General features: G+C 44.5%; 1 protein-coding gene across 1 annotated transcript in view; it reads right to left on the bottom strand.

Moving 5' to 3' along the window:
• The window catches only part of LOC144668638 (wings apart-like protein homolog), a 140,497-nt gene that overhangs the window by 34,669 nt on the left and 81,132 nt on the right, over positions 1-24,696 (bottom strand). The window contains exons 4-8 of the mRNA XM_078530881.1: positions 22,950-23,090; positions 14,100-14,252; positions 12,979-13,115; positions 10,976-11,087; positions 8,531-8,755 (exon numbers count right to left, since the gene is read on the bottom strand). Coding sequence (XP_078387007.1) covers positions 8,531-8,755; positions 10,976-11,087; positions 12,979-13,115; positions 14,100-14,252; positions 22,950-23,090 — 768 coding nt within the window. The remainder of the gene's footprint in view (positions 1-8,530; positions 8,756-10,975; positions 11,088-12,978; positions 13,116-14,099; positions 14,253-22,949; positions 23,091-24,696) is intronic.

Genomic DNA, 24,696 nt, shown 5'->3' on the forward strand with positions numbered 1-24,696 from the left:
GACTCCAACCAGTGGAGAGTTTCCCCCCATTGAGTCCAGTTTTACTCAGGCCCTTTGATGCCGCACTCGGTCAAATGCTGCTTTGATGTCCAGGGCAGTCACTCTCACCTCACCAACGGAATTAAACACCCAGGAACTCAGCCGCATATTTCACAGCAAGGCTATCAGCACATTCAGCTAATTATAGCGAAAACAATGAAAAAGAAACCTTTAAAAGGTTAAAAACACGATCGACAGCACAACACAAAGCTGAGTGAAACTCTGTCAATTTTAAATGCCCTTCAAATTTACATCACCACTAACCCCTCTTGAGCAGCTTTGAAAAGCTACTGCTCTCAGCTTGGCTGAGTGGTTCAAGCCCCACTGCCAAATTTCAACACAATCTCAGCTCACACATTTCTCTCTCAATAACATATTCCGCTCATAGCTGTTTGTGGGAGCTTGCTGTGCACAAACCAGCTGCTATATTTACTGCATAACAGTAATTGCGTGCAAAACACTGAAGTCTTTGACAAGTACAATAGAGGTGGTTCTACATCTAAATAATCTGTACAGTAACTGATCCACCACTGAAGCTAATGAGTGGAACTTCAGTGAGCAAGTGTTTACCCTGTATGACTTGAGGGGCAGGTGTTACTTTAATATAAACAGACATACAAAACAGAGTCCAAGAGAATTTCAGCATCCATATTCTCCCAGAGTCATGTAATGAGCTGGTGACTGATATAGACACTATTCATCTTGTCTGTATGAGGAAGGAGAGTCATACAGACTTGAAACGTTAACTCTTCTCTCTCAACAGATGCTGCCAGGCCTGCTGTGTTTTTCCAGCATTTTCTGCTTTCATTTCAGATTTCTAGCATCCACATTATTTTGCTTAAATATTTTTGAACTTGTTTTGATTAGGGGAGTTGCCTTAATTTTGGCCAAATTAGGTTAACACTGCGCCTGACCTTTGCTACATTGAAACAGCAACAGTGACACTAGTTTAAACTAACTTGGCAGGGGTGTGGGAACCAGGAAATAATATCAGAGAGGAATGCCAAGATGCACAGAATACTGGGAGAGATAGGCAGCACTAAAATAGGGAATAGTAATTAATAGGTGGTGTCAGTACAGGGGAAAGTTATAAAGTCCACATCAGGGTTACAGTATATGTTTGTGAATGCACAGAGTACAGTAAATGAGATTGGTGAGTTACAAACACAGATTGCTGTGTGGAAATGTGATGTTGTGGCTATAACAGAGACCTGGCTCAAGGAAGGGCAGGGCTGGGTGTTAAATATACCTGGAAGCAAGGTGTTCAGGGAAGATAGGAAAGAGAGAAAAGGAGGGGTGGCAGTATTGATTAAGGAGAACATTGCAGTGCTGGAGAAAGAGGATGTCCCAGAGGGTTCAAGGGCAGAATCTGTTTGGCTAGTGAAGGAAGAAAGAAGGTGCAAGAGTTCCTAAACAAAAACAAAAATTGGTGGAAAAACTCAGCAGGTCTGACAGCATCTGTGGACAGAAAGACAGAGTTAACGTTTTGAGTCCAGATTACTTTTCTTCAGAACTAAAGAGAAGTAGAAATGTGGTGAAATATACACTGTTTAAAGGGGGTGGGACAGGTGAAGCTGGATAGAGGGCCAGTGATAGGTGGAGGCAAAGGAGAGATTGCAAAAGATGTCATAAACAAAAGGTCAAAGGGGTGTTGATGGTGGTGATACTGGCTAAAGGAGGTGCTAATGGTGACATTAAGAGTAGAAAGCAGGACAAGCAAGTGACAGATGGTCCTAGTGGGGGTGGAGTGGAGAGGAGGGGATGGTGTGGGAGAAAAGATCAAAATAGGCTAAAAGGTGGGGATAAAACAATGAATGGAAATAAATTTTAAAAAGGGAATCAAAAAGGGGTGAGGACGGAGGAGAGAGTTCATGATCTGAAGTTGATGAGTTCAATGTTAAGTCCGGAGGGCTGTAAGGTGCCTAATCGGAAGATGAGGTGCTTGTTCCTCCAGTTTGCGTTGAGCTTCACTGGAACAATGCAGCAGGCCAAGGACGGACATGTGGGCATGACAGTAGGGTGGTGAGTTGCAATGGCAAGCGACAGGGAGGTCTGGGTCATGCTTGCGGACAGACCGAAGGTGTTCCGCAAAGCGGTCACCCAGCCTGCGTTTGGTCTCTCCAATGTAGAGGAGACCGCATCGGGAGCAGCGAATGCAGTAGACTAAATTGAGGGAAGTGCAAGTGAAATGCTGCTTCACCTGAAAGGAGTGTTTGGGGCCTTGGACGGTAAGGAGAGGGGAAATAAAGGGAGCGGAAGGAGCAAGGGCAGAGGCGCAGGAGATGGGTCAGACACGGTTGAGGGCCCTGTCAACCACTGTGGGTAGGAAACCTCGGTTAAGGAAGGAAGAAAGATATGTCAGAAGCACTGTTTAGGAAAGTGGCATCATTGGAACAGATGCGACGGAGGCGAAGGAACTGAGAAAATGGGATGGAGTCCTTACAGGAAGCAGGGTGTGAGGAGTTGTAGTCGAGGTAGCTCTGGGAGTTGGTAGGCTTGTAATGAATATTGGTGAACAGTCTATCACCAGAAATTGAGACAGAGAGGTCAAGAAAGGGAAAGGAAGTGTCAGTGATGGGCCATGTGAAAGTGATGGAGGGATGGAAATTGGAAGCAAAATTAATAAATTTTTCTAGGTCCAGACGAGAGCATGAAGTGGCACCGAAACAATCATCGATGTACCGGAGAAAGAGTTGTGGGAAGGGGCCTGAGTAGGAATGGAACAAGGAATGTTCCACATTCCCCATAAAGAGACGGTTAGGGCCAGGGAACTGGAAATTGTTGATATAATGTAGGCCATCAGAGGAATTGCGGATGTCAGTGGGAAGAGACTGGACAATGGGAGAGAGAACGGAGTCAAGATTCCTTTGATGCCCTACATCATATCAACAATTTCTAGTTCCCTGGCCCCAACCGCCGCCTCTTCACCATGGGCATCCGATCCCTCTACACCTCCATCTGCTTCTTCCTCGAACAGAAGCTCTCCGCTTCTTCCTCGAACAGAGGCCTGAACAATCCCCATCCACCACTACTCTCCTCCGCCTGGCTGAACTTGTTCTCTCACTGAACAATTTCTCCTTAATCTCACCTCACTTCCTCCAAATAAAAGGTGTGGCTATGGATACCCTCATGGGCCCCAGTTATGCCTGTCTCTTTATGGGGTATGTGGAACATTCCTTGTTCCAGTCCTACTCAGGCCCCCTCCCACAACTCTTTCTCCAGTACATCGATGATTGTTTCGGTGCCACTTCATGCTCTCGTCTGGACCTGGAAAAAATTATTAACTTTACTTTCAATTTCCACCCCTCCATCATTTTCAACTGGTCCATCACTGACACTTCCCTCCCCTTCCTTGACCTCTCTGTCTCAATTTCTGGTGATAGACTGTCCACCAATATCTATTACAAGCCCTCCGACTCCCACAGCTACCTCGACTGTACCTCCTCACACCCTGCTTCCTGTAAGGACTCCATCCCATTCGCTCAGCTCCTTCGCCTCCGTCGCATCTGTTCCAATGATGCCACTTTCCTAAACAGTGCTTCTGACATGTCTTCCTTCCTCCTTAACCGAGGTTTCCTACCCACAGTGGTTGACAGGGCCCTCAACCGTGTCTGACCCATCTCCTGCGCCTCTGCCCTCGCACCTTCCGCTCCCTCCCAGAACCATGATAAGGTCCCCCTTGACCTCACTTTTCACCCCACCTGCCTCCGCTTTCAAAGAATCATCCTCCGCCATTTCCACCAACTGCAGCATGATGCCGCCACCAAACACATCTTCCCTTCACCCCTCCCGTCAGCATTCCATAGGGACTGTTCCATTCCGGGGCACCCTGGTCCACTCCTCCATCATCCCCTACACCTCAACCCTCTCCCACGGCACCTTTCCATGCAATCGCAGAAGGTGCGACACCTGTCCTTTTACTTTCCTCCTCCTCACCTTTCAAGGGCCTAAACGCTCCTTTCAAGTGAAGCAGCATTTCACTTGCACTTCCCTCAATTTGGTCTACTGCATTCGCTGCTCCCAATGTGGTCTCCTCTACATTGAAGAGACCAAACACAGACTGGGTGACCGCTTTGCGGAACACCTTCGGTCTGTCCGCAAGCATGACCCAGACCTTCCAATCGCTTGCCATTTCAACACTCCACCCTGCTCTCATGCCCACATGTCCATCCTTGGCCTGCTGCAATGGTCCAGTGAAGATCAACTCAAAACAGCACTTCATCTTCCGATTAGGCACTTTACAGCCTTCCGGACTTAACACTGAGTTCAACAACTTCAGATCATGAACTCTCTCCTTCATCCTCACCCTTTTTTCAAATATTTATTTTTTAATTTTTATATAAACATATTTTTTCCTAACCTATTTCTATTATTATTTTTAAAACTTATTTCCATTAATTGTTTTATCCCCACCTTTTAGCCTATTTTGATCTTTTCTCCCACACCCTCCCCTCCCTCCACCCCACCCCCACTAGGGCCATCTGTCACTTGCTCATCCTGCTTTCTCCTCTTAATGTCACCATCAGCACCTCCTTTGGCCAGTATCACCACCAACATGTATTCCCTTGAAAGGTAAAGGTAGGGCAAACAAATCCAGAGCTCCCTGGATGACAGAAGAGATAGAAATGAAGATGAAGGAGGAAAAAGTAAGCTTATGACAGATGTCAGGTGGATAATGCAATGGAGAACCCAGCTAATATACAAGGTTCAGAGGGGAGGTGAAAAAGCAAATGAGAGAAGCAAAGGAGTATGGAAAAAGACTGGCAGCTAACACAGAAGGGAATCCCAAATAGTAAAAGGGTGATAAGAGGAAGAGTAGGCCCACAAAGGAGATTAAGACAGATAGTTTAAGTAAATTTTATCCGTATTTGGTGGTTAGGAATAAGGTATATCTTTAAGTTTAATTTACATATTTTTTCTATTTGTGGGTTAAAAGGTGAAACCCGGGATCTAATTTCATTTTTGAGTGAAGACAGCAGCTCTACAGCTGTTTGTATAGCTGCATTTCTAATCAGATGCACATATGCAGTGGTCTGAGTACAGTTGGAAGGAGGTGCCAGGACAGGCAGGACATGAAAAGGGACAGATAGCAGGTTCCAAACTAAAGAAGAAAGTCCCCTAAATTCAAGGGAGTGGAACAGGAGAAAGTCCCAAGAAGACCTAGTCAAAGGAAGGACAGGAACATGGAAAAGGTCCCGTTAAGTTTAGGGTGAGGAGCAGAGAAAGACTACAAGCTTCAAACTTAGAGAGATGAAAGCTGCAGGAAGCAGATTCATAACGATATAGGTTTGTGAGAAGTCGGAAGATCCAAAGAGACGGCTGAAGATCTGTAACTCTTTGCTATGGGCATGTGAAGCAGTGGTCTATTGTTGTCAGCTGAGTCGGTAAGGGAGAGTGCGTGGAAGGAAGCTTGTATGCACATGGCAATCTAGGGGAATGGAACATCAGGAGTGGAGTTCGAAACCCTGGAGGGAATCCATGAGAAAGTGTCAGTTTGAGAGAAGATTCCAAAGCAAGTTCTTGGAGAGTAGAAATTGGACACCCTCGCGTGAAAGATGGGGCTTAGTGAGACTGGTTGGCTGACGGTGTGACAAGCGTCTGGGGGGAGTTGAGGAGAGATCCATAGCATCTGCTGGGTGGCATCTGTCACTTGGTTTCAGAGTGTGGTGGGTCTGATCACAGGTCGCTTGTTCACATGGAGTATTGTGAACATTAGAGTATAAGATAACTTTTAAACTTGTGTTAACCTTACAAATCTCTATGTATCTGTAAAGGTATAGTTGTGGGTGAAGGAGTAATGTAATGTGGTTAATCTTTTCTTGTTTAATAAATGTTTTATTATTTTGTTAAAAGTTCGTCAGTTGACTCCTGTGACTCTGTTCAGTAGCCGCTCTCTACGTTTCTAAACAAAAAATAAAAGTTAGGACCTCTCAAGCTGGGTTCAGACTTGTCCAGTAGTAACATCGGCTGGGATCATAACAAGATTTACATATGGAGACAGAGGGCATAGCTGAGGTATTAAATTAACACTTTGCATCTGTCTTTACCAAGGAAGAAGATGCTACCAAGGCCATGGTGAACGAGGAGGTAATTCAGACACTAGAAGGGTTCAAAATTGATGAGGTGGTATTGGATAGACTGTCTGTACTTAATAGGGCACCTGGACCAGATGAGATGCATCCAAGTATATTGAGGGGTGTGAGAGTGGAAATTGCAGAGGCATTGGCCATAATTTTTCAGTCTTCCTTAGACTCAGGAGTTGTGCCAAAGGACGGGAGAACTGCAAACATTACACCTTTGTTCAAAGATAAGCTCAGCAATTACAGGCCAGTCAGTTTAACTTTGGTGGTGAAGAAGCTTCTAGAAACAATAATTCAGGACAAAATTAATAGTCACATGGACAAATACAGGTTAATTAAAGAAAACCAGCATGGATTTCTGAAGGGAAAATTGTGTTTAACCAAGTTGGAGTTTTTTGAAGAGGTAAGAGAGAGGGTTGATGAGGGCAATGCTGTTGGTGTGTGCATATGAACTTCCAAAAGGCATCTGATACAGTGCCATACAACAGACTTGTGAGCAAAGTTAACGCTCATGGAATAAAAGGGATAGTAGCAACATCGATATGGAATTGGCTGAGTGACAGGAAATAAAGTGGTGGCTAATGGATGTTTTTCTGACTTTTTCTTTATTAATTAATATGAGTATTGCTGGCAAGGCCAGCATTTATTGCCCATCCCCAAGGAGGTGGTTTGTAGTGGAGTTCTCCAGGGGTCTGTGTTGGGACCTTTGCTCTTCCTGATATACATATATTAATGACCTAGACTTGGTGTACAGGGCACGATTTCAAAATTTGTGGATGACATGAAGCTTGGAAACATTGTGAAATGTGAGGAGGATGGTGTAGAACTTCAAAAGGGTGTAGACAAGTTGGTGGAATGGGCAGACAGGTGACAGATGAAGTTCAATTCAGAAAAATGTGAAGTGATTAATTTTGGTAGGACGAACATGGAGAGACAACACAAAGGGTACAACTCTAAAGTGGGTGCAGGGGCAGAGGGACCTGGGTGAATGTGTGCATAAGTCACTGAAGGTGGCAGAACAGGCCGAGTGGTTAATAAAGCATACAGTATCCTGGGATTTATTAATAGGGTATGGAGTACAAGAGCAAGGAGGTTACGTTGAATTAGTATAAGACATTAGTTCAGCCTCAGTTGGAGTATTGCATCCAATTCCAGGCATCGCGCTTTGAGGAGGATGTGAAGGCATTGGAGAGAATGCAGAAAATATTCACGAGAATGGTTCCAGGGATCAGGAACTTCAGTTATGAGGATGGGTTGGAGAAGCTTGGACTTTTTTCCTTGGAGAAAAGGTGGCTGAGAGGAGTTTTGATAGCGACATTCAAAATCATGAGGGTCTGGAAAGATTAGGTAGGGAGAAACTGTTCCCACTCACGAAACGTTCGAGAGCGAGTGCGCACAGATTTGAAGTTATTGGTTAAAAAAGACCAAAAGCGACATGAGAAAAAACTTTTTTTAAAAAAATAGAGAGAGTGGTTAAGATCTGGAGTGCACAGGCTGAGAGATTGGTGGAGGCAGGTTCAATCAAGGCATTCAAAAGGGAATTAGACTGTTATCTGAAAAGGAAGAATGTACAGGGAGAAGGGAGGAGAATGACACAAAGTAAACTGCTCATTTGGAGAGCTGGTGCAGACACGATGGGCTGAATGGCCTCCTTCTGCACTGTAAAAATTGAGAGATAGGTAAAGGGAGAGAGCAGAGTGCTCCTCCTCACTTCAGCAGCTTAACAGCTTAACACGTAAGCAAAATGAGGAAAACATGTCCGTGTTTGAAGAGTAACTTGAATGATTAGAGTTTAAAGGGGGAGTATCTTCTGATCTATTCACTTTTGAATTGAGCATCGTCTACATTTCAAACAGCCTGGCAATGTAGAAGCTTGACCCAGTTTCGAAACGTTCACTCAGGCTCAGCATTGTGGGTAGTTGTGATGCTTTGTCTCATCAGGTTTCTTTGTAATTGCTCTTCCAAAGCAACAGTACTATGTACCCAAAGAGGTGAAACAACGTAAATGTTTCACTATTAAATATGTAATTTATTGCTAGGGTACGATGGAAGGTTTATATCATTGGTTTATCTGTGCTTTGCTTTAATAGTTACATCAGAATTTGCACAGCAAAGCTCGAATGGGAACCAAGTGCATAGACACTTGATGAGGTCATACAGCTGTTCCTCATGCTTTAAGTGGGGACATCCAGCAGATTCCAACTGAGTTGGGATTAAGAGCAATCGCCTGACACTGGCCAACCCAAAGACAGAGCAGGTATTACGTAGTTCAAATAGTTTGTGCAAGATGTTGAACGAGTATCACGTTTCCCTGTTTGCAGCTTTCTGAAGAATCAGCCATTGACTGTGAAGCATCTCTTGTAGTGTGATTAAAGTAAATCCCAAAGAGATATTTTGCTTCATGTTCTTACCGTGATGTTCTCTAGGTCTAAATGCCTGTTGTGAACAGTCTCACAGAGCTTGCGAATTTTCTCCTTGATCTTTTTCATTTCTTTCTCATTCAGTTGTCGTGAACAAGGATCCTGGTCCATCTCCAGGAGGCGAATCATCAAGTCCAGACTAGCTCGATCCAGATCCATGTTCAGTCGATCCCGGCTCAGGATGTACATTAGTGCTGCTGTGCAAAGAGCTAGATTCTGCCAACACAATGCAAAGACTGTGAAAGAAACTCAATGAATAGACACACAGACAAATATATGGCATGTTGCGCGGGAGCGAGCCCATCCCGCAGCACCCACCCTGCAGCCCTCCCCCCACCCCCCCGGAGCGAGCCCACCCCGCAGCCCCCTCCCCCCCGGAGCGAGCCCACCCCGCAGTCCCCTCCCCCCCCGGAGCGAGCCCACCCCGCAGCCCCCTCCCCCCCGGAGCGAGCCCACCCCGCAGCACCCACCCTGCAGCGCCCCCACCGGAGCGAGCCCCCCCCCGGCAGTGTCCCCGCCAGAGCGAGCCCCCCCCCCACCAACACACCCCTGCCCCCCCACCCCCCGCAGTGCCCCCGCCGGAGCAAACAGCACCATACTCTAGGAGAATACAGAATACCTTCCTCTGTTACACTTAAAATTTTGACCAGAGACAGCACGCACTGAGATGCTGGAAAAGGCAAGGATAGGTCCCCCTCAACCTGTAAACTTGCTAAGCTGGGAGAGGTGGAGAGCACAGGTCCTGAGGCTGAGGGGAAACCTGGCCATAATCTACAGTAAACTGTGCAGCTGAGAGAAGGCTGTTGCAAAGGGACATTGTTTTGTCCATCTACTTAATCTTAATGGGAGATGGAGATCAACCTGCCAAGTGAGAGCTCATCTGGATCCAAGACAGAAGAACTGGAATATTTTATAAATGTTGAGAGACTAGGAACAAAGATTTGGGTATCCGAGTAAACGAATCACTAAAACCAGAGGGACAGCTACAAAAGTAATGAAAAAGGCTAATGGAATGTTAGTCTTTATCTCAAGCAATTGGAATACAAAGAGAGGCAATTTGGTTACAGTTGTAAAGAACCTCAGTCAGACTCTGTCTGGAGTAACTGCATTCAGTTCTGGACATTGCACCTCAAGAAGGACACGAGTCTTGGGTGGGGGAGGTGCTGCACTGCAGATTCATCAGGATGATTGTGGGGTTAAAAGGGTTAAATGAATAGGGCAGTGGGCACAGGCCTGGCTCATATTCCTTGATTTTGGAAGACTAATAGGACATCTAACTGTGTGTTTAAGATGATTAATGAATTTGATAGGGTATGCAGAGAAACACTGGTGATGGGGGAAAGAAACCAGAACAAGGCTTGGGCTTAAACTTACAATTAGAGCCAGACAAATCATAAAGAAGCAGATGCTGTCAGACCTGCTGAGTTTTTCGAGCTATTTTTGTTTTTGTTTCAATCATAAAGAAGCACCGGTCCATTTGACCAGAAAGACTACAGGAAATCTGGAACACACTCACCAAAAGGTTTGGATGTTGGGAGTCTTTGAAATTTTGAGGACTGAGATTAATTGACAGTCTACCCCAACAAAAATCTTTGGCCAGTACATAGAGTTGAGATACAGATCAACAATAATCCGATTTAACAACAAACCCAGCACAGGCTGAATGGCTTCATCCTGTTCCTATAAATTCAGGATGCTATTTGACTAACACCTTCCCCTCCTCCACCGTTTAGCACATCGAGCTGGAACCACCCCACCCTCTCATTTCCTAAACTACAGCAATTCCTGTTCACCTATCACCCTTGTGCTTGCTGATGTACACTGGTTGCCTGCCCAATGTCTGCATTTTAAGCTTTCATTGTTTCCAAGTCTCTCCATGGCCTTCCCTCTCCCCATCTCTGAAGTCTCCTCTAGCCCTAAAACCCTCCGAGATGTCTGAGCTCCTTCAACTCAGCTTCTTGCTCATCCCTCACTTTCTTTGTGCCAGCAGTGGCAGTCATGCCTGCAGCTGCCTGGGCTCTCAGCGATTTCCACTTTCCCTCTAAGATACTCATAAAAAACTAACCATTTTACTAAATTTTTGGCCATCTTGTCCTAAAATCCAATGTTGCTCAGGATCAATGTTTTTCTGATAACACTCTTCTGAAGTGGCTGAATCTTATACTACGTCGAAGGCACTGCCTGAAAGAAGAACAGAAAATGCTGGAAAAGCTCAGCATGTCTGGCAACTCTTTCTCTCTCCATAGCTGCTAACATTTCGACTCAAAACATTAACTGTTTCTCTCTGTACAGATGCTGCCAGACCTGCTGAGTTTTTCCAACATTTTCTGTTTCTATTTCAGGTTTCCAGCATCCGCCGTATTTTGCTTTAATTTTACTGCATGAAAGGTGTCACTGTTATACAGCTCTCCCAAATACTCAATCAACAAGTTATACCTGGTTCTTTTGTGCATCATCCAGTGTCTTGAAGACCATAGCTACCATCCCATGAGCTCTCAGGTGCATTCGGAAACTGGGCATGGCACACTTGGTGGCCAGGCTGATAATACTGGAAGGCAAAAATAAACTTACTGAATAAAAGGAAGAATCAACTCCGAGTGTGAGGGAACATGGCCAGAGGCAAACAGGATCAAATTTACAGGATACAAGTATTGGATAATAGGCAGCAGCATAGCTAGTTGGCTAAAGGGTAGAAGGTGACTGGCAGCTGGCATAGATATACAAGTTTCCACATACCAACTGACAGGGGCATATACCACTAGGAGATATTAAACATACCAACTGACAGCGCCAAGTTGTTGACTAAAGCAGAATTGCTTCATTCCCCCAAGCATAGACAAATCCCTTTATATAAAGATACAGCCCCACAATGATACACAACTGGTGCCTTCGCTGTCGCGGGGTCAAAATCCTGGAACTCACTCCCTAACAGCACTGTGGGTGTACCGACACCACATGGACTGCAGCGGTTCAAGAAAGAAGCTCACCGCCACCTTCTCAAGGGCAATTAGGGATGGGCAATAAATAATGGACTTGCCAGCAACACCCACAATCCATGAAAGAATAAAAACCCAATAAACAAAATGGGCATTGGTACTAAATCCATTATGAGCAGTAGAGCCCGTCAACTAACCAATTCAATTTACGTTTAATTCTTGATGACTAAGTGGAGGTTTGCTCACTGCAGTAGTATCAGGTTACAGGTAGTTCAACGCATCCAAACATCTGACTGAATGCTCCCTGAGCCACAGCCAATTGTCATTGTAACTGGTTGCCAGTATCCAGGTGAATCCCAGACTTCCAACATGGTGAATGGTCTGAACATGGCCACAGGTCCCATGCGCGAGGGTGAGCGCCACGTGATTAAACTGATGGTTTAAATCTCGCTCATCTAGTGTCCTGTTGATCCATTATAATACAATGCAGGTTTCCCTCCCCTTCAATTCACTTCCAATGTTGACGCAGCACATCAGTTAATTTCAGCAGCCCTAACAGCATCATACCTATCACATTGGGCTGCTGCTATCTTGCTAGAAAAAGTTGCATTGACATAGTACACAGGTTCACATTAGCTTGGGTCACAAATAGCAAGTCCAGAAGGGGGACAGTCAGGCAATTAAAGCAGTTGATCAGATTAGAGAGAATTTAGCTAGAACCACAGCAACAGACACTTCAAAAAAACCCCCTGACAATCTGTATCTGAAAAAGTTTTGAAACAGTGATAAAGGATATGCACTTATAAGTCAACTTGCACATTCACAGGATGCTCCAAAGCACTGCACAAGCTATTTTTAAAATTCATTCATGGGATGTGGACTTCAGTGGCTCGGCCAGCATTTATTGCCCATCCCTTTCCAGTTAAATGCAGCAGCCAATTTGTGTACACAGGTCCACAAACAGCAATATGATCAAAATCCAGTTAAAATCTGTTTTAGTGATTTTTTTTTTGAAGGATAAATGTTAGTCAGGACAACTGATTCAAACCATACGATCTTTTATTTCCATTTCAGTTTGACCTCGCGTGTAAGATGGCACCTTCAGCAATGCCACAAGCCTTTACTACAGTACTGAAGTGGCAACTTACTGCTCAAGGCATCGAGTGAGGCTTGAACTCATAATCATCTAATTAAGAGGCAAAAAATGCCACCAAATGAACCAGAAATCAGGATCAAATCCATCCAACAAATTGCCAAGATACCTTATAGCAACTGTGGCTGAGTTGGCAATATTGCTTGTTTATTCTACATATCACAAAGTTACCACTCTCTCTTTAACAGGCACCTCATCCCCCTCCCCTGGATCTCTCACCCATAAACCAGGATATTGAAGTGGATGGATGCAATGCCCAGTCTGTTCTGTCACAAAATAATCTCTCAGCATATTTACACCACTTTTAAGCACCTCTCTGTTGAGCAGAGACTCCACTCACAGCAGCATACCTAAGGCAGCGTGTGTTGAGAGGCTGAGAACATTTCAGTCCACTGAGTAGGTACTCAATGTCATCTGTAAACTCTTGGTTTTCTCCAAATTCCACCACATCATTGAAGTGCTTCACGTGCTGAACCACGGTGTACAACTGAAATAAAAATAACACTACACTTTACATTGGCTGAAAGCACTGTTAACCTGGCATAGCAAAACCCAGCTTACAAACTGGGACAACACCTCTAAGGACAGACATCACCCTGGCCAATTAATCTGCAGGACAGTTCAGCGTAAACACTCCCTGGATGAAAATCTTACTAATCAGTTAAGAATCTTACAGGTGCTGATGGGCTGTCACTGTTTAGCTTGAAGATATGGGACTTTGTGCAGGTGTGTGTCCAGTGCCACTAAGCCAGAGGAACTTTGTGGAGGCTTCCTTCATCCTGGAATGCGAATAAACATCCTTCAGGTGGAACTGTAACTGGCAGTTTGCCCAGCTGCCTGGACATTCTGCAAGATCTGGAGGGAGGTATTCAGAGTGGGGAGTTTCTTCAAGTCAAAGTCCTTCTATACTTAGGAGGGGGGGCTATAAACTCAAAAAAAAAGTTTCTTTGCCCTAATAGACTCATTTCTATAACTCCCAAGGGAAGAGTTTCTGCAGCTCAGCAAATTCCCCACCCGCAAGCTCTCACTTGTCCTCTGGAAAAGGATACTTCTGAAATGGGTGATCTGTAACAAAGATACAGCTCCACTGAACACCCCAACTGTTCAGGCAGTGAGATCCTCCACGCACTGCAGAAGGGGGTGGCAAGGGGACAAACTACACATGAGCTGCTGTAAATGCCCCCATCTCACATTGCGTTACGGCGGTGTGTGTGTGTGGGGAGAAGCACTGATAGCCATGGATCAATGAGGAGGAATGGAGAACATCAATGTGAGCAAAGTACAAGACTGCACACTATGTAGCGTTCTGAACATTTCAAACACGTTCAGCATTTCATTAGAGGAGCTAACAGCAAATTCTATGACCATTAGTTTTCAAGTAATTCAAGGCAGGTAATACACAAACATTAAAAACCTCACAATATGCTTTTAATATCAAACAAGTGAAACTGTGGGCAGCGAAGCCCAGTACCTCTTTATCTTCCTTCCTACATTTCAGTGCAGTTACAATGTCTTGGTATGGTTGGGTTGGTATCGTCACTGTTTTTATCACACGGGGTGGAGGGGGAGGGGCTTTGAACACCCCTTCATCCTTCTGAGTCGTTTCCTTTAAGGCAACAACGGCCTATAAACAATGCAAAAAACAACCAGGTAAGGACAAATTTTCTGATGAACCAAAAACAGTGTTAATTATTGGCTACGGACTGCCTCGTTTACAGAAAAAAAACTTCAACTGCTCAACTCCAGTACGTTATCACACAATGTGTGGAATCACTGGCGTTAACATTTCATTGACCGGCACAGGCTTTCCAGTCTGAAGACATTGCCCCTTCCCTGTTCTGAGCCAGTTACATAAAAGCTACCTCTGCAAACCACTATCACGAGACCGAGCGAGGGAGGGAGGGAGCCGAGAGAGGGAGGGAGGGAGGGAGCCGAGAGAGGGAGGGAGGGAGCCGAGAGAGGGAGGGAGGGAGGGAGCCGAGAGAGGGAGGGAGGGAGGGAGCCGAGAGAGGGAGGGAGGGAGGGAGCCGAGAGAGGGAGGGAGGGAGGGAGCCGAGAGAGGGAGGGAGCCGAGAGAGGGAGGGAGGGAGGGAGCCGAGAGAGGGAGAGCAAGTGAGCCGAGAGAGGGAGAGAGCAAGTGAGCCGAGAGAGGGAGGGAGGGAGGGAGCCGGGAGAGGGAGGGAGAGCAAGTGAGCCGAGAGAGGGAGGGAGGGAGAGAGCAAGTGAGCCAAGAGAGGGAGGGAGGGAGAGCGAGTGAGCCGAGAGAGGGAGGGAGGGAGAGAGCAAGTGAGCCGAGAGAGGGAGGGAGAGAGCAAGTGAGCTGAGAGAGGGAGGGAGGGAGGGAGCAAGTGAGCCGTGAGCGAGCGAGCCAGCCGAGAGAGAGAACAAAGAGGAAAGAGAGAAGAAAGGAGAGGATAAAAAGAGAGAATCACAGAATTTTAACAGCACAGGAGTCTCCAAAGGGAGGGAGACAAAAAACAGGGACTATAGGCCAGTTAGTTGAACATGTCACTGGGAAAATGTTGGAGGCTATTATGAAGGATATAATAGCAGAGCATATAGAAAAACAATCTAATCAAGCAGAGTCAGCATGGCTTCACGAAGGGGAAATCATGCCTAACAAATTTATTAAAGTTTTTTGAGGAGGTAACAAGCAGGATAGATAAAGGGGAGCCAGCAGATGTAATATATTTGGATTTCCAAAAGGCATTCGATAAGGTACCGCATATAAGGTTACTTACTAAGATAAGAGCCCATGGTGTTGGGGGTAGTATACTAGCATGGATAGGGGATTGGCTAATTAATAGAAGACAGAGAATTGGGTTAAGGGGGGCATTTTCAGGGTGGCAACCTGTAACTAATGGAGTGCCACAGGGATCAGTGCTAGGGCCTCAATTATTTACAATATACATTAATGACTTAGAGGCGGCCAAGTTTGCGGGTGACACAGAAATAGGTGGGAAGGCAAGTGGTGAAGATGACACAAGGAGTCTACAACAGAGGGATATAGACAGATTAAGCGAGTGGGCAAAAACTTGGCAGATGGAATATAATGTGGGAAAACGTGAGGTTATGCACTTTGACAGGAAGAATAGAGGGGCTGAATATTATTTAAATGGAGAAAGACTGCAGAAGGCTGCAGCACAGAGGGGTTTGGGAGTCCTTGTGCATGAATCCCAAAAAGCTAACGTTCAAGTTCAACAGGTAATAGGGAAGGCAACTGGAATGTTGGCCTTTATTTCAATGGGAATGGAGTATACAAATAGGGAAGTCTTGCTAAAACTATACAAGGCACAAGACCACACCTAGAATACTGTGAACAATTTTGGTCCCCTTATCTAAGGAAAGATATACTGGCATTGGAAGCTGTCCAGAGAAGGTTCACTAGGTTGATCCCGGGTATGGAGGGATTCTCTTATGAGGAAAGGTTGAGTAGACTGGGCCTGTACTCATTGGAGTTTGGAAGAATGAGGGGTGGCCTCACTGAAACATATAAGATTCTGAGGGGGCTTGACAGGGTAGATGCTGAGAGGTTGTTTCCCCTTGTGGGAGAGTTTAGGACCAGAGGCATAATCTCAGAGTAAGGGGGCGCCCATTTAAAACAGAGGAGGAGGAGGAATTTTTTCTCTCAAAGGGTAGTCAACCTGTGAAACTCTTTACCACAGAGGGCTGTAGAGGCTGCGTTGTTAAGTATATTCAAGACTGAGATAGACAGATTTTAATCAGGAAGGGAATCAAGGGTTATGGGGAAAAGGCAGGAAAGTGGAGTTGAGGATTATCAGATCAGCCATGATCTCATTGAATGGCGGAGCAGACTCAAAAGGGTCTTATGGTCATTTGGCCCACCGTGTCTGCACTGGCTCTCCAAATGAGCATTATGACCGAGTGCCATTGCCCTGCCTTTTCCCCGTACCCCTGCACATTGTTTCTATTCAAATAATCATCTAATACTCTCTTGAATGTCTTGATTGTACCTGCCTCCACCTAACTGCCAGGCAGTACATTCCAGACCCGTAACACTCATCGTGTGAAAAAGATTTTTCTCACGTCACATTTGCTTCTTTTGCAAATCTGTGCCTTCTCGTTCTTGATCCTTTTACAAACAGGAACAGCTTGTCCCTATCTACTCTGTCCAGTCCCCTCATGATTTTTAACATCTCTATCAAATCTCCTGAGCCACCTTCTCTCTAAGGAGAATAGTCCCAACCTCTCCAAATTATCCTCAGAGCTGAAGTTTTTCATCCCTGGAACTTATCTTGGAAACCTCTTCTGCACTCTCTCCACTGTGTTCACATCCTTCCTATAATGTGGCACCCAGAACAAAACTCCAGCTGAGGTCTAACAAGTGTCGTATAAATTCAACATAACCTCCTTGCTCTTGTACTCTATGCCCCTATTAATAAAGCCCAGGATACCATATGCTTTATTAACTGCTCGCTCCACCTGTCTTCAATGATCTATGCACATATACACCCAGGTCTTTCTGCTCCTGCACCCCTTTCAAAATTTCACCCTTATTTTAAATTGTCTGTCCATGTTCTTCCTACCAAAATGCATCACCTCACACTTCTCATCGTTGAACTTCATCTGCCACCTATCTGCCCACTCCACCAACTTATCTATGTCCTCTTGAAGTTCCACACCGTCCTCCTCTCAGTGCACAACACTCCCAAGCTTTGTATCATCCGCAAACTTTGAAATTGTCCCCTGCACACCAAGATCTAGATCATTAATATATATCAGGAAAAGCAAGAGTCTCAATACCGACCCCTGGGGAGCTCCACTGCAAACCTTCCTCCAGCCCAAAAAACATCCATTGACCATTACTCTCTGCTTCCTATTTTTCAGCCAATTTTGTATCCACATTGCTACTGTCCCTTTTATTCCATGAGCAATAACTTTTCTCATAAGTCTGTTGTGTGGCACTGTATCAAATGCCTTTTGAAAGTCCATGTGCACCACATCAACAGCATTATCCTCATTGACCTTTTGTGTTACCTCTTCAAAAAACTCCAGCAAGTTAGTTAAACACGATTTCCCCTTGAGAAATCCGTGCCCGCTCTTCCTTATCAACCAATATTTTTCCATGTGACTACTAATTCTATCCCAAATAATTGTTTTTGGAATCTTGCCCACCACTGAAGTTAAACTGACTGGTCTGTAATTGCTGGGCTTATCCTTACAACCTTTTCTGAACAAGGGCGTAGTGTTTGCAATTCTCCAGTCCTCCGGCACTTCCCGAGTTCAGGGAAGACTGAAAGATTCTGGCTAGTGCCCCTGCAATTTCTACTCTCTCTTCATTCAATATCCTTGGATACATCTCATCCTGTCCCAGTGCCTTGTCAACTTTAAGTACCAACAGCCTGTTCAACACTTCCTCCTGATCAATTTTGAATCTTTCTAGTGACAGAGTTTCCTCGTTTGTCACCATGGCCTGGGTAGCATCTCCCTCCTTGGTAAAGACGGATGCAAAGTATTCATTTAATACCTCAGCCATGGCCCCTTCGTCCATGTGTAAATTCCCTTTTAGGTCCCTAATCGGCCCTATTCCTCCTTTTACCATCCTTTTACTATTTAAATGCCTTTAGAAGACTTTGGGATTCCCCTTTATGTTGGCTACCAGTCTTTTTTCATAATCCATCTTCACTTCTCTAATATGCTTTTTCACCTCCCCTCAACCTTCTGCATTCCTCTTGGTTCTCAATTGTATTTTCTACCTGACACCTGTCATAAGCACACCTTTTCTTCTTTATCTTAAGATCTATCTCTTTTTTCATCCAGGCAGCTCTGGATTCGTTTGCCCTAACTTTCCCTTTCGATGGAATATATCTTGGAATATACCAAACCAATTCTTTTTTGAAGGTAGCCCATTGTTCAGCTAGTTTTTCCTGCCAATCTTTTGTTCCAGTCTCTCTGGCCCAGCTCCGTTCTTGCCCCATTGAAGTCGGCTCTCATCCAGTTAATTATTCTTACTCTGGGTTGCTGATCATCCTTTTCTATCATCATCCTAAGACGTACAATATAATGATCACTGTCTCCTAAATGTTCTCCCACTGACACTATATCTGCTTGACCCACCTCATTTCCAAGAACCAGGTCCAACAGTGTGTCTTCTCTTGTTGGATTGTACACAAATACTGCTGTAGAAAATTCTCCTGAACACAATCTAGGAACTTTTGCCCCTCTTCACCCTTTACACTACCCACTGTCCCAGTCTACATTTGTATAATTGAAGTCTCCCATTATAACTAGTCAAAAGTACTTGTATCTCTCTGCAGCTTCCCTGCAGATTTGTTCTTCTATATCCTTCTCACTAGTTGGCGGTCTATAGGCTACACCGAGCAATGTAATTGCACCCTTTTTGTTCCTTAGCTTTAACCAAATTGATTCTGGCCTTGAACCCTCTGGGACATCCTCTTTCTCCAGCACTGCAATGCTCTCCTTAACCAATATCACCACCCCTCTTCCTTTCCTATCTCTTCTGAACACCTTGTACACCCAGATCGGCCCTTCCTTGAGCAAGGTCTGTTATCGCCACAACATCATATTTCCACATGGCAATCTGCACCTGTAACTCCCCAATCTTATTTACTGTACTCCGTGCATTCACATACTTGCATAGTAACCCTGATTTAGATTTTGTTACTTTCTCCCTCACCACGACTTCACCTATTAACTTATTCTTCTCTATACTAGTGCTATCTGTCCCTCCCAGTATTTTGTGCACCATGGCATTCCTCCCTAATATTTTTTCTTGGTTCCTGCTCCCCTGCCGAGTTAGTTTAAAGCCCTTCCAACAGCACTAGGAACTCAGTCCCAGCTCTGCTCAGGTGTAACCCATTTGGCTTGTACAGGTGTCATCTCCCCCATAGCCAGTCCCAGTGTCCCAGGACTCTAAGGTCCTCTCTCTTGCACCATCTTTCCAGCCACACATTCATTTGCCTTATCCTCCTATTTCTGTACTCACTGGCATGTGGCACTGGGAGTAATCTGTAGATTACAACATTTGAGGTCCTGCTCGCTAATTTTCTACCTAGCTCCCCAAATTCTGATTGCAGGACCACATCCCCCTTCCTACTTAAGTCATAGGTACCAACGTGGACCACGATCTCTGGCTGATCACCCTCCCCAAGGAGAATGTCCTGCCGCCACTCTGTGACATCCTTGACCCTGGCACCAGGGAGGCAGAATACCATCCTGGAGTCACGCCTACGGCCACAGAAACGCCCGTCTGTTCCCCTAACCAATGAATCCTCTATCACTATTCCTTTTTCTTTCTTCTTCCTCCCCACCTGTACAGCCGAGCCGCTCATGGTGTCACAAACTTGGCTCTGACTGCACTCCTCTGAAGAATTAGCGCCCTCACCAGCTTCCAAAACAGAAAACCGATTTGCGAGTGGTACCCTAGGCACTTTGTCTAGGACACCGGCAGCGTCCATGACTTCGCACATACTACGGAAAGAGAGAGGTGGTGGGGGGAGAAAGAAGAGGGGAGAAGGAAGGAGGAGAAAGAGGTGAGAGAAAGAGAAAGACCAAGAGAGAGAGAGGGAAAATAAGATTAATGAAACAATGTTAAAGAAATGATACAGAAATATGTCACCAACACTCAAGTGTCCAGACTGTCAGACTGTTGAATCCTCATTGGATTAAGTTCAGCACTAGTCCTTCCAAATCATTGCATATGTAGGAATGTTGCATTAAACGTCTGACTGATAATCATGCAGATGTTGAAACCTAAAACTCCTGCAGGAGTCTGAATTTAAAAAATCTTTTGGATTAAGGGAACCCCAAAAGTCAAAACATTCCTGTACTGTGGCTTTAGCTGAATCATTTCTGCTCCACTTGTAGAATCTTGACTTGCTTATGAGGGAAAAAAACACTTCCATGATGTCAATTAGGTAATCCAAATACTGATGAAAATAGTAATGCTTCCACTGCTAAACAGTTTCAATTAGATTGCTTAACTTAACCCAGTGAGGATTCAATGGTCTGACCACTTCAGTATTAGTAATGCAAGTCTACATGATTTCTTCATTGTTGTATGATTAACATTATTTTGTTTTTCTCGATCTCATTTTCCAATCTTTTTCATTCTTTTTCTTATTATTTGGGGCAGATAACCATATATTCACTGCTTTGAACAACATGGTCTTAAACTTATCAATAAGCAGCTATCCACCTAATGCTGGTGTAACCATTCACGCAACTTGGTACCAGCAAAAGCTCCATTTAGTTAGTTCCAGGTTAGTACTATAGAACTGCTCAATTTCATGGTATGGTTTGAGATATCCATCCTACCAAAATCTCCAGCCAGATGAATGTGCCTAAAGCAGAAGTTGATGCGAATTTTAAAAAATAATTACTTGGCTAATTTGCAAGCATAAGTGACCCAGTTAATTTTTGAGAGATATTTAAGGCGTCGTGCAGTGTCTAACCAACTCACACAGTAAAAGACAATGATTCAAGGGAGGGGAATTAGCAGAGTGGAGTGCTTACAGTCTACTCAACCATTTGGAAAAACAATTACGGGTTTATACTTTCCACCATTCCAGAAGAAAAATGTTCACTTGTGGAGAGCAACAGTTCACTGTTGAGGGTCATCACAGAAGGACAGATAATATAAGCAGACTATTGGCATTAAACTGAATGCAGGAGCCAAGGACACAAATTTCAAAAATTATGTGCCTGAAAAGAAACAGGAGGAGTAAAGAAACTTTTTCTCCCACCCCATGCACAATGTGGAATAGGTTCAAAGCAAAAGCTGAACTTGCCAGCATGACTGCCTATAGGGGCAATATAGGCAGATGATCAAGCTGAAATTTAAGCCTAGTTTTTAAATTGTGTAAATGTGAGTCAGATGGTAGCCGTCAGTCAGTCAGCTGTAAATAGGTCACTCGCTGGGTGTTTATCAGATAGTGTAGTTGGGGACTGATGGATCAGCTGAAACTGGCTTGTGTCTGAAAGGTATATAACAAAGCAACTGCTAGATTTTGAGCTGGGAGCACACTCAGAGTGAAAGGGTAACAGTAAGCACTAAAACAGGAATTTGAGTCAGAATGACAATTCGGTGCAAAGGGGAATGAGGTGCTAAATAGGCCAGCAGATATGCAAAAGCGATATTAAGTACAAAAAATTATATCTTAAATTGGCAGCACAGGACAGTGCCATGTCCTTCCTACCAGATATGGGAGATTCAAGCACCCAAGTGTCAACGCAAGCAAACACATCTGGTGAGAAGTGTCACCAACCCTCGCTGCAAGGAGGATGAAATTATCTCAATAAAGAGGAAGTAGTCAGCACAGACTTCAAAAATGGACCAGTGTGATCAACAAACTTCAATTTTGAGGTAGTAATGATAGAGAATGAGCACCTCAGTGGGAGGACGATGTGCAGTACTGAGCTCCAATAAGGAGGATATTGAGGGGATACAACATATTTACCAGGGCTCTGCCTAGTACAATGTGAATACAAAGAAAGTTTCAGGAAAATCGGATAGTTGGAAGCAGAATGTTTCCAGTTGTTGCCAAGAATGAGGAGCCAGAGATACAAGAGATTTTAGAAGAGGACAGGAGAAACCCTTTGGCAGTATAGAATTCCCTTCCTGAATTGGTGAATACAGCAGAAACTGTCAACATTCAAGATTAGATTGGAGGGGTGGATGAAGAAAAAGGGAAATAAACAATAGAAAGAGAGACTGGGTAAATTTGATAAGTTTGGGGCAAAGCTAGATGGATAGTGATAATAGGAGGTCAAAAATGAGCAATGAAGGGAGGCTTTTTCCCCAAGATAAGAATTGGAGAGAATGAACCAGAAGGAATGGATTTCTCTTTCGGAGGGACAGTAACTACCAGAAGCAATGGGCACCGACAATTGAGCAGCTGAGAAAGCTGCAGGGGCAGACAAACAGCTTTTAAATAGTTAAAATCAAAATACTGCGGATGCTGGAAATCTGAAACAAAAACAGAAAATGCTGGAAAAACTCAGCAGGTCTGACAGCATCTGTGGAGAGAGAAAAACAAAGTTAACGTTTCGCGTTCGTATGACCCTTCTTCAGAGCCTTTTAAATAGTTATGCATGAGCCACGAAGAAAATGCTGCAGACGGGAAGACTTTTGAAAACACCAGTGAGAGAATTTGGATTTTTATAGGACAAGATTAACAGCAGCAGTTAATTTTAGCATTGACCAACACCATGTGAAATGGTAATAACCATGATACTAACCATGTCATTTGACTTACCGACTGGTCACTGTACTCACTTGCACCCTGTTTTGGCATTCATTACTGGACCCTGGCATTGAAGAATTAGCACTGTTACTCACCGGTGCTGTCTGAGACTGTGTCAGTGGCTGTTTACTTGCGGCACTCCCCAGTGCGTTGTGAGATAGTGACAGTGTTGGAGGAAGCTCCTCTGGCTCAGGTTGATTCCAGTGTCTGGCATTATACACAGCTTTAGTAGGAGACTGTACAAGAGACAGAAACATAGCATTAGAAAGGCGGCTTTGGACTTTAATTATACATCCGTTTAGTCTGCATCACAGAAGCAGCAGCCACTCATTCTCAGTCACTTTGATGCTATCAATGTCCAAAACAAGTAACCTCTCTAAGCCAAGAGTCACAGCTCTCTGGTTCAAAGTAAATTCATCACTAAAAACAGACGGGGGGAGTGACCAACAGGGCACTAGTTGAGAACAGAGTGGCTGTGGGGCCAAAATTAGCCCAAGTCTGCTCCTGACTGCAATCCAAACCCAACTGCAAAATGTATATATATGGATATTAAAGTGAGCATGGGGCTGCACGTGGATGCAGTATTTCCCCATATTTCAGTAAACAGATTGTTCATCATCTGGAAACAATGTAAGAAGGCTACTAGGGTAAGCAAAGAGCATGGTTCAGCAAGTCTTCCAGAGAGATGGAGGGAAAACTAGCAGGCAGGCCAGGAAGTTAGGTGCATTAAGGCAAAACCTAAACTAATTATTTGTCTGGCAAACCACGAGCAGCACAGCTCTCAAAGTAATGCGGATGCTGGAAATCTGAAACAGGAACAGAAAATGCTGGAAAAACTCAGCAGGGGTAGCAGCATCTGTGGGGAGGGGAACAGAGTTAACATTTCGAGTCCGTATGATGAGTCCAGCTCCGAAGAAGGGTCATACGGACTCAAAACGTTAACTCTGCTTCTCTCAATATCTTACTTTTGACATTTTCTGTTTCTCATGTGCTCCACAAATGCCTTTAGAAAACAAACATATTGTACAAAACTTCTCCTCTGAACTTCAAGCCAATAGGTTTAAGTAAATGAAGAGTGAAATTGTCTCAGCACTCTAATTTGCATACAGCCTGACAGACTCTCTGAACCACCAAGATTACATTGGAGAGTTGGTTTGCCTCCGATTGCCATTTCCGCTAACTCTAGTTGGGAGTGCACCATGGCGGATGGCATGTTGTCCATGTGGAAACTGCTGACTCAATTCACCCTCAGCAATCTGAGATGCTCCAACCAGTGCAGGTTTCAGGGGACAAGTTGCTCTGAGGCAATTTGAGCAGACAGTCTTAGTGCAAGTCACATTCATTTTAAAACAAGCTACACAGCTCATTTAAATGGTATGGGAAAGGTGGATAAGCATTTGTAGGCCATAATCTCATTCAGAAGTCAACTTTGCTCTGAACAAACTTTGTGAAGCAATTTGAAGATAATGCTCCTTAACTGGTGGTGCCTATGCATTCCCCACAGCTATTTCCTAACTATGGGAGTCTTGGGACTAACTGGGGCCTCTGGAGGAGCAGAGAGATTTAGGATTCCTTGTACAGAAATCACTAAAAACTACTGCTGCTAGTTGCAGCTGAATCCATTTCAGAAGTTTCCTATATAGAAATTTTGCAGTGTGTCAAATAAGGGCCATTTACACTGGAAGAGTCCCCTACGAATACACATCCTCTTGTTAGGACTTGGCACATTATTGGGGCTTCAAACTGGGGCGGATATTTTCTATAATATGTGCTTTCAAAGGGACTCTGTGCAGCATTTCAGGATCTCAAAGTTTCAGCAAAATTTGGTATACATTCTCATGA

This window comes from Cetorhinus maximus, chromosome 27 (genome assembly GCF_964194155.1).
Source record: "Cetorhinus maximus chromosome 27, sCetMax3.hap1.1, whole genome shotgun sequence".
In the NCBI taxonomy this organism is placed as follows: Eukaryota; Metazoa; Chordata; class Chondrichthyes; order Lamniformes; family Cetorhinidae; genus Cetorhinus; species Cetorhinus maximus.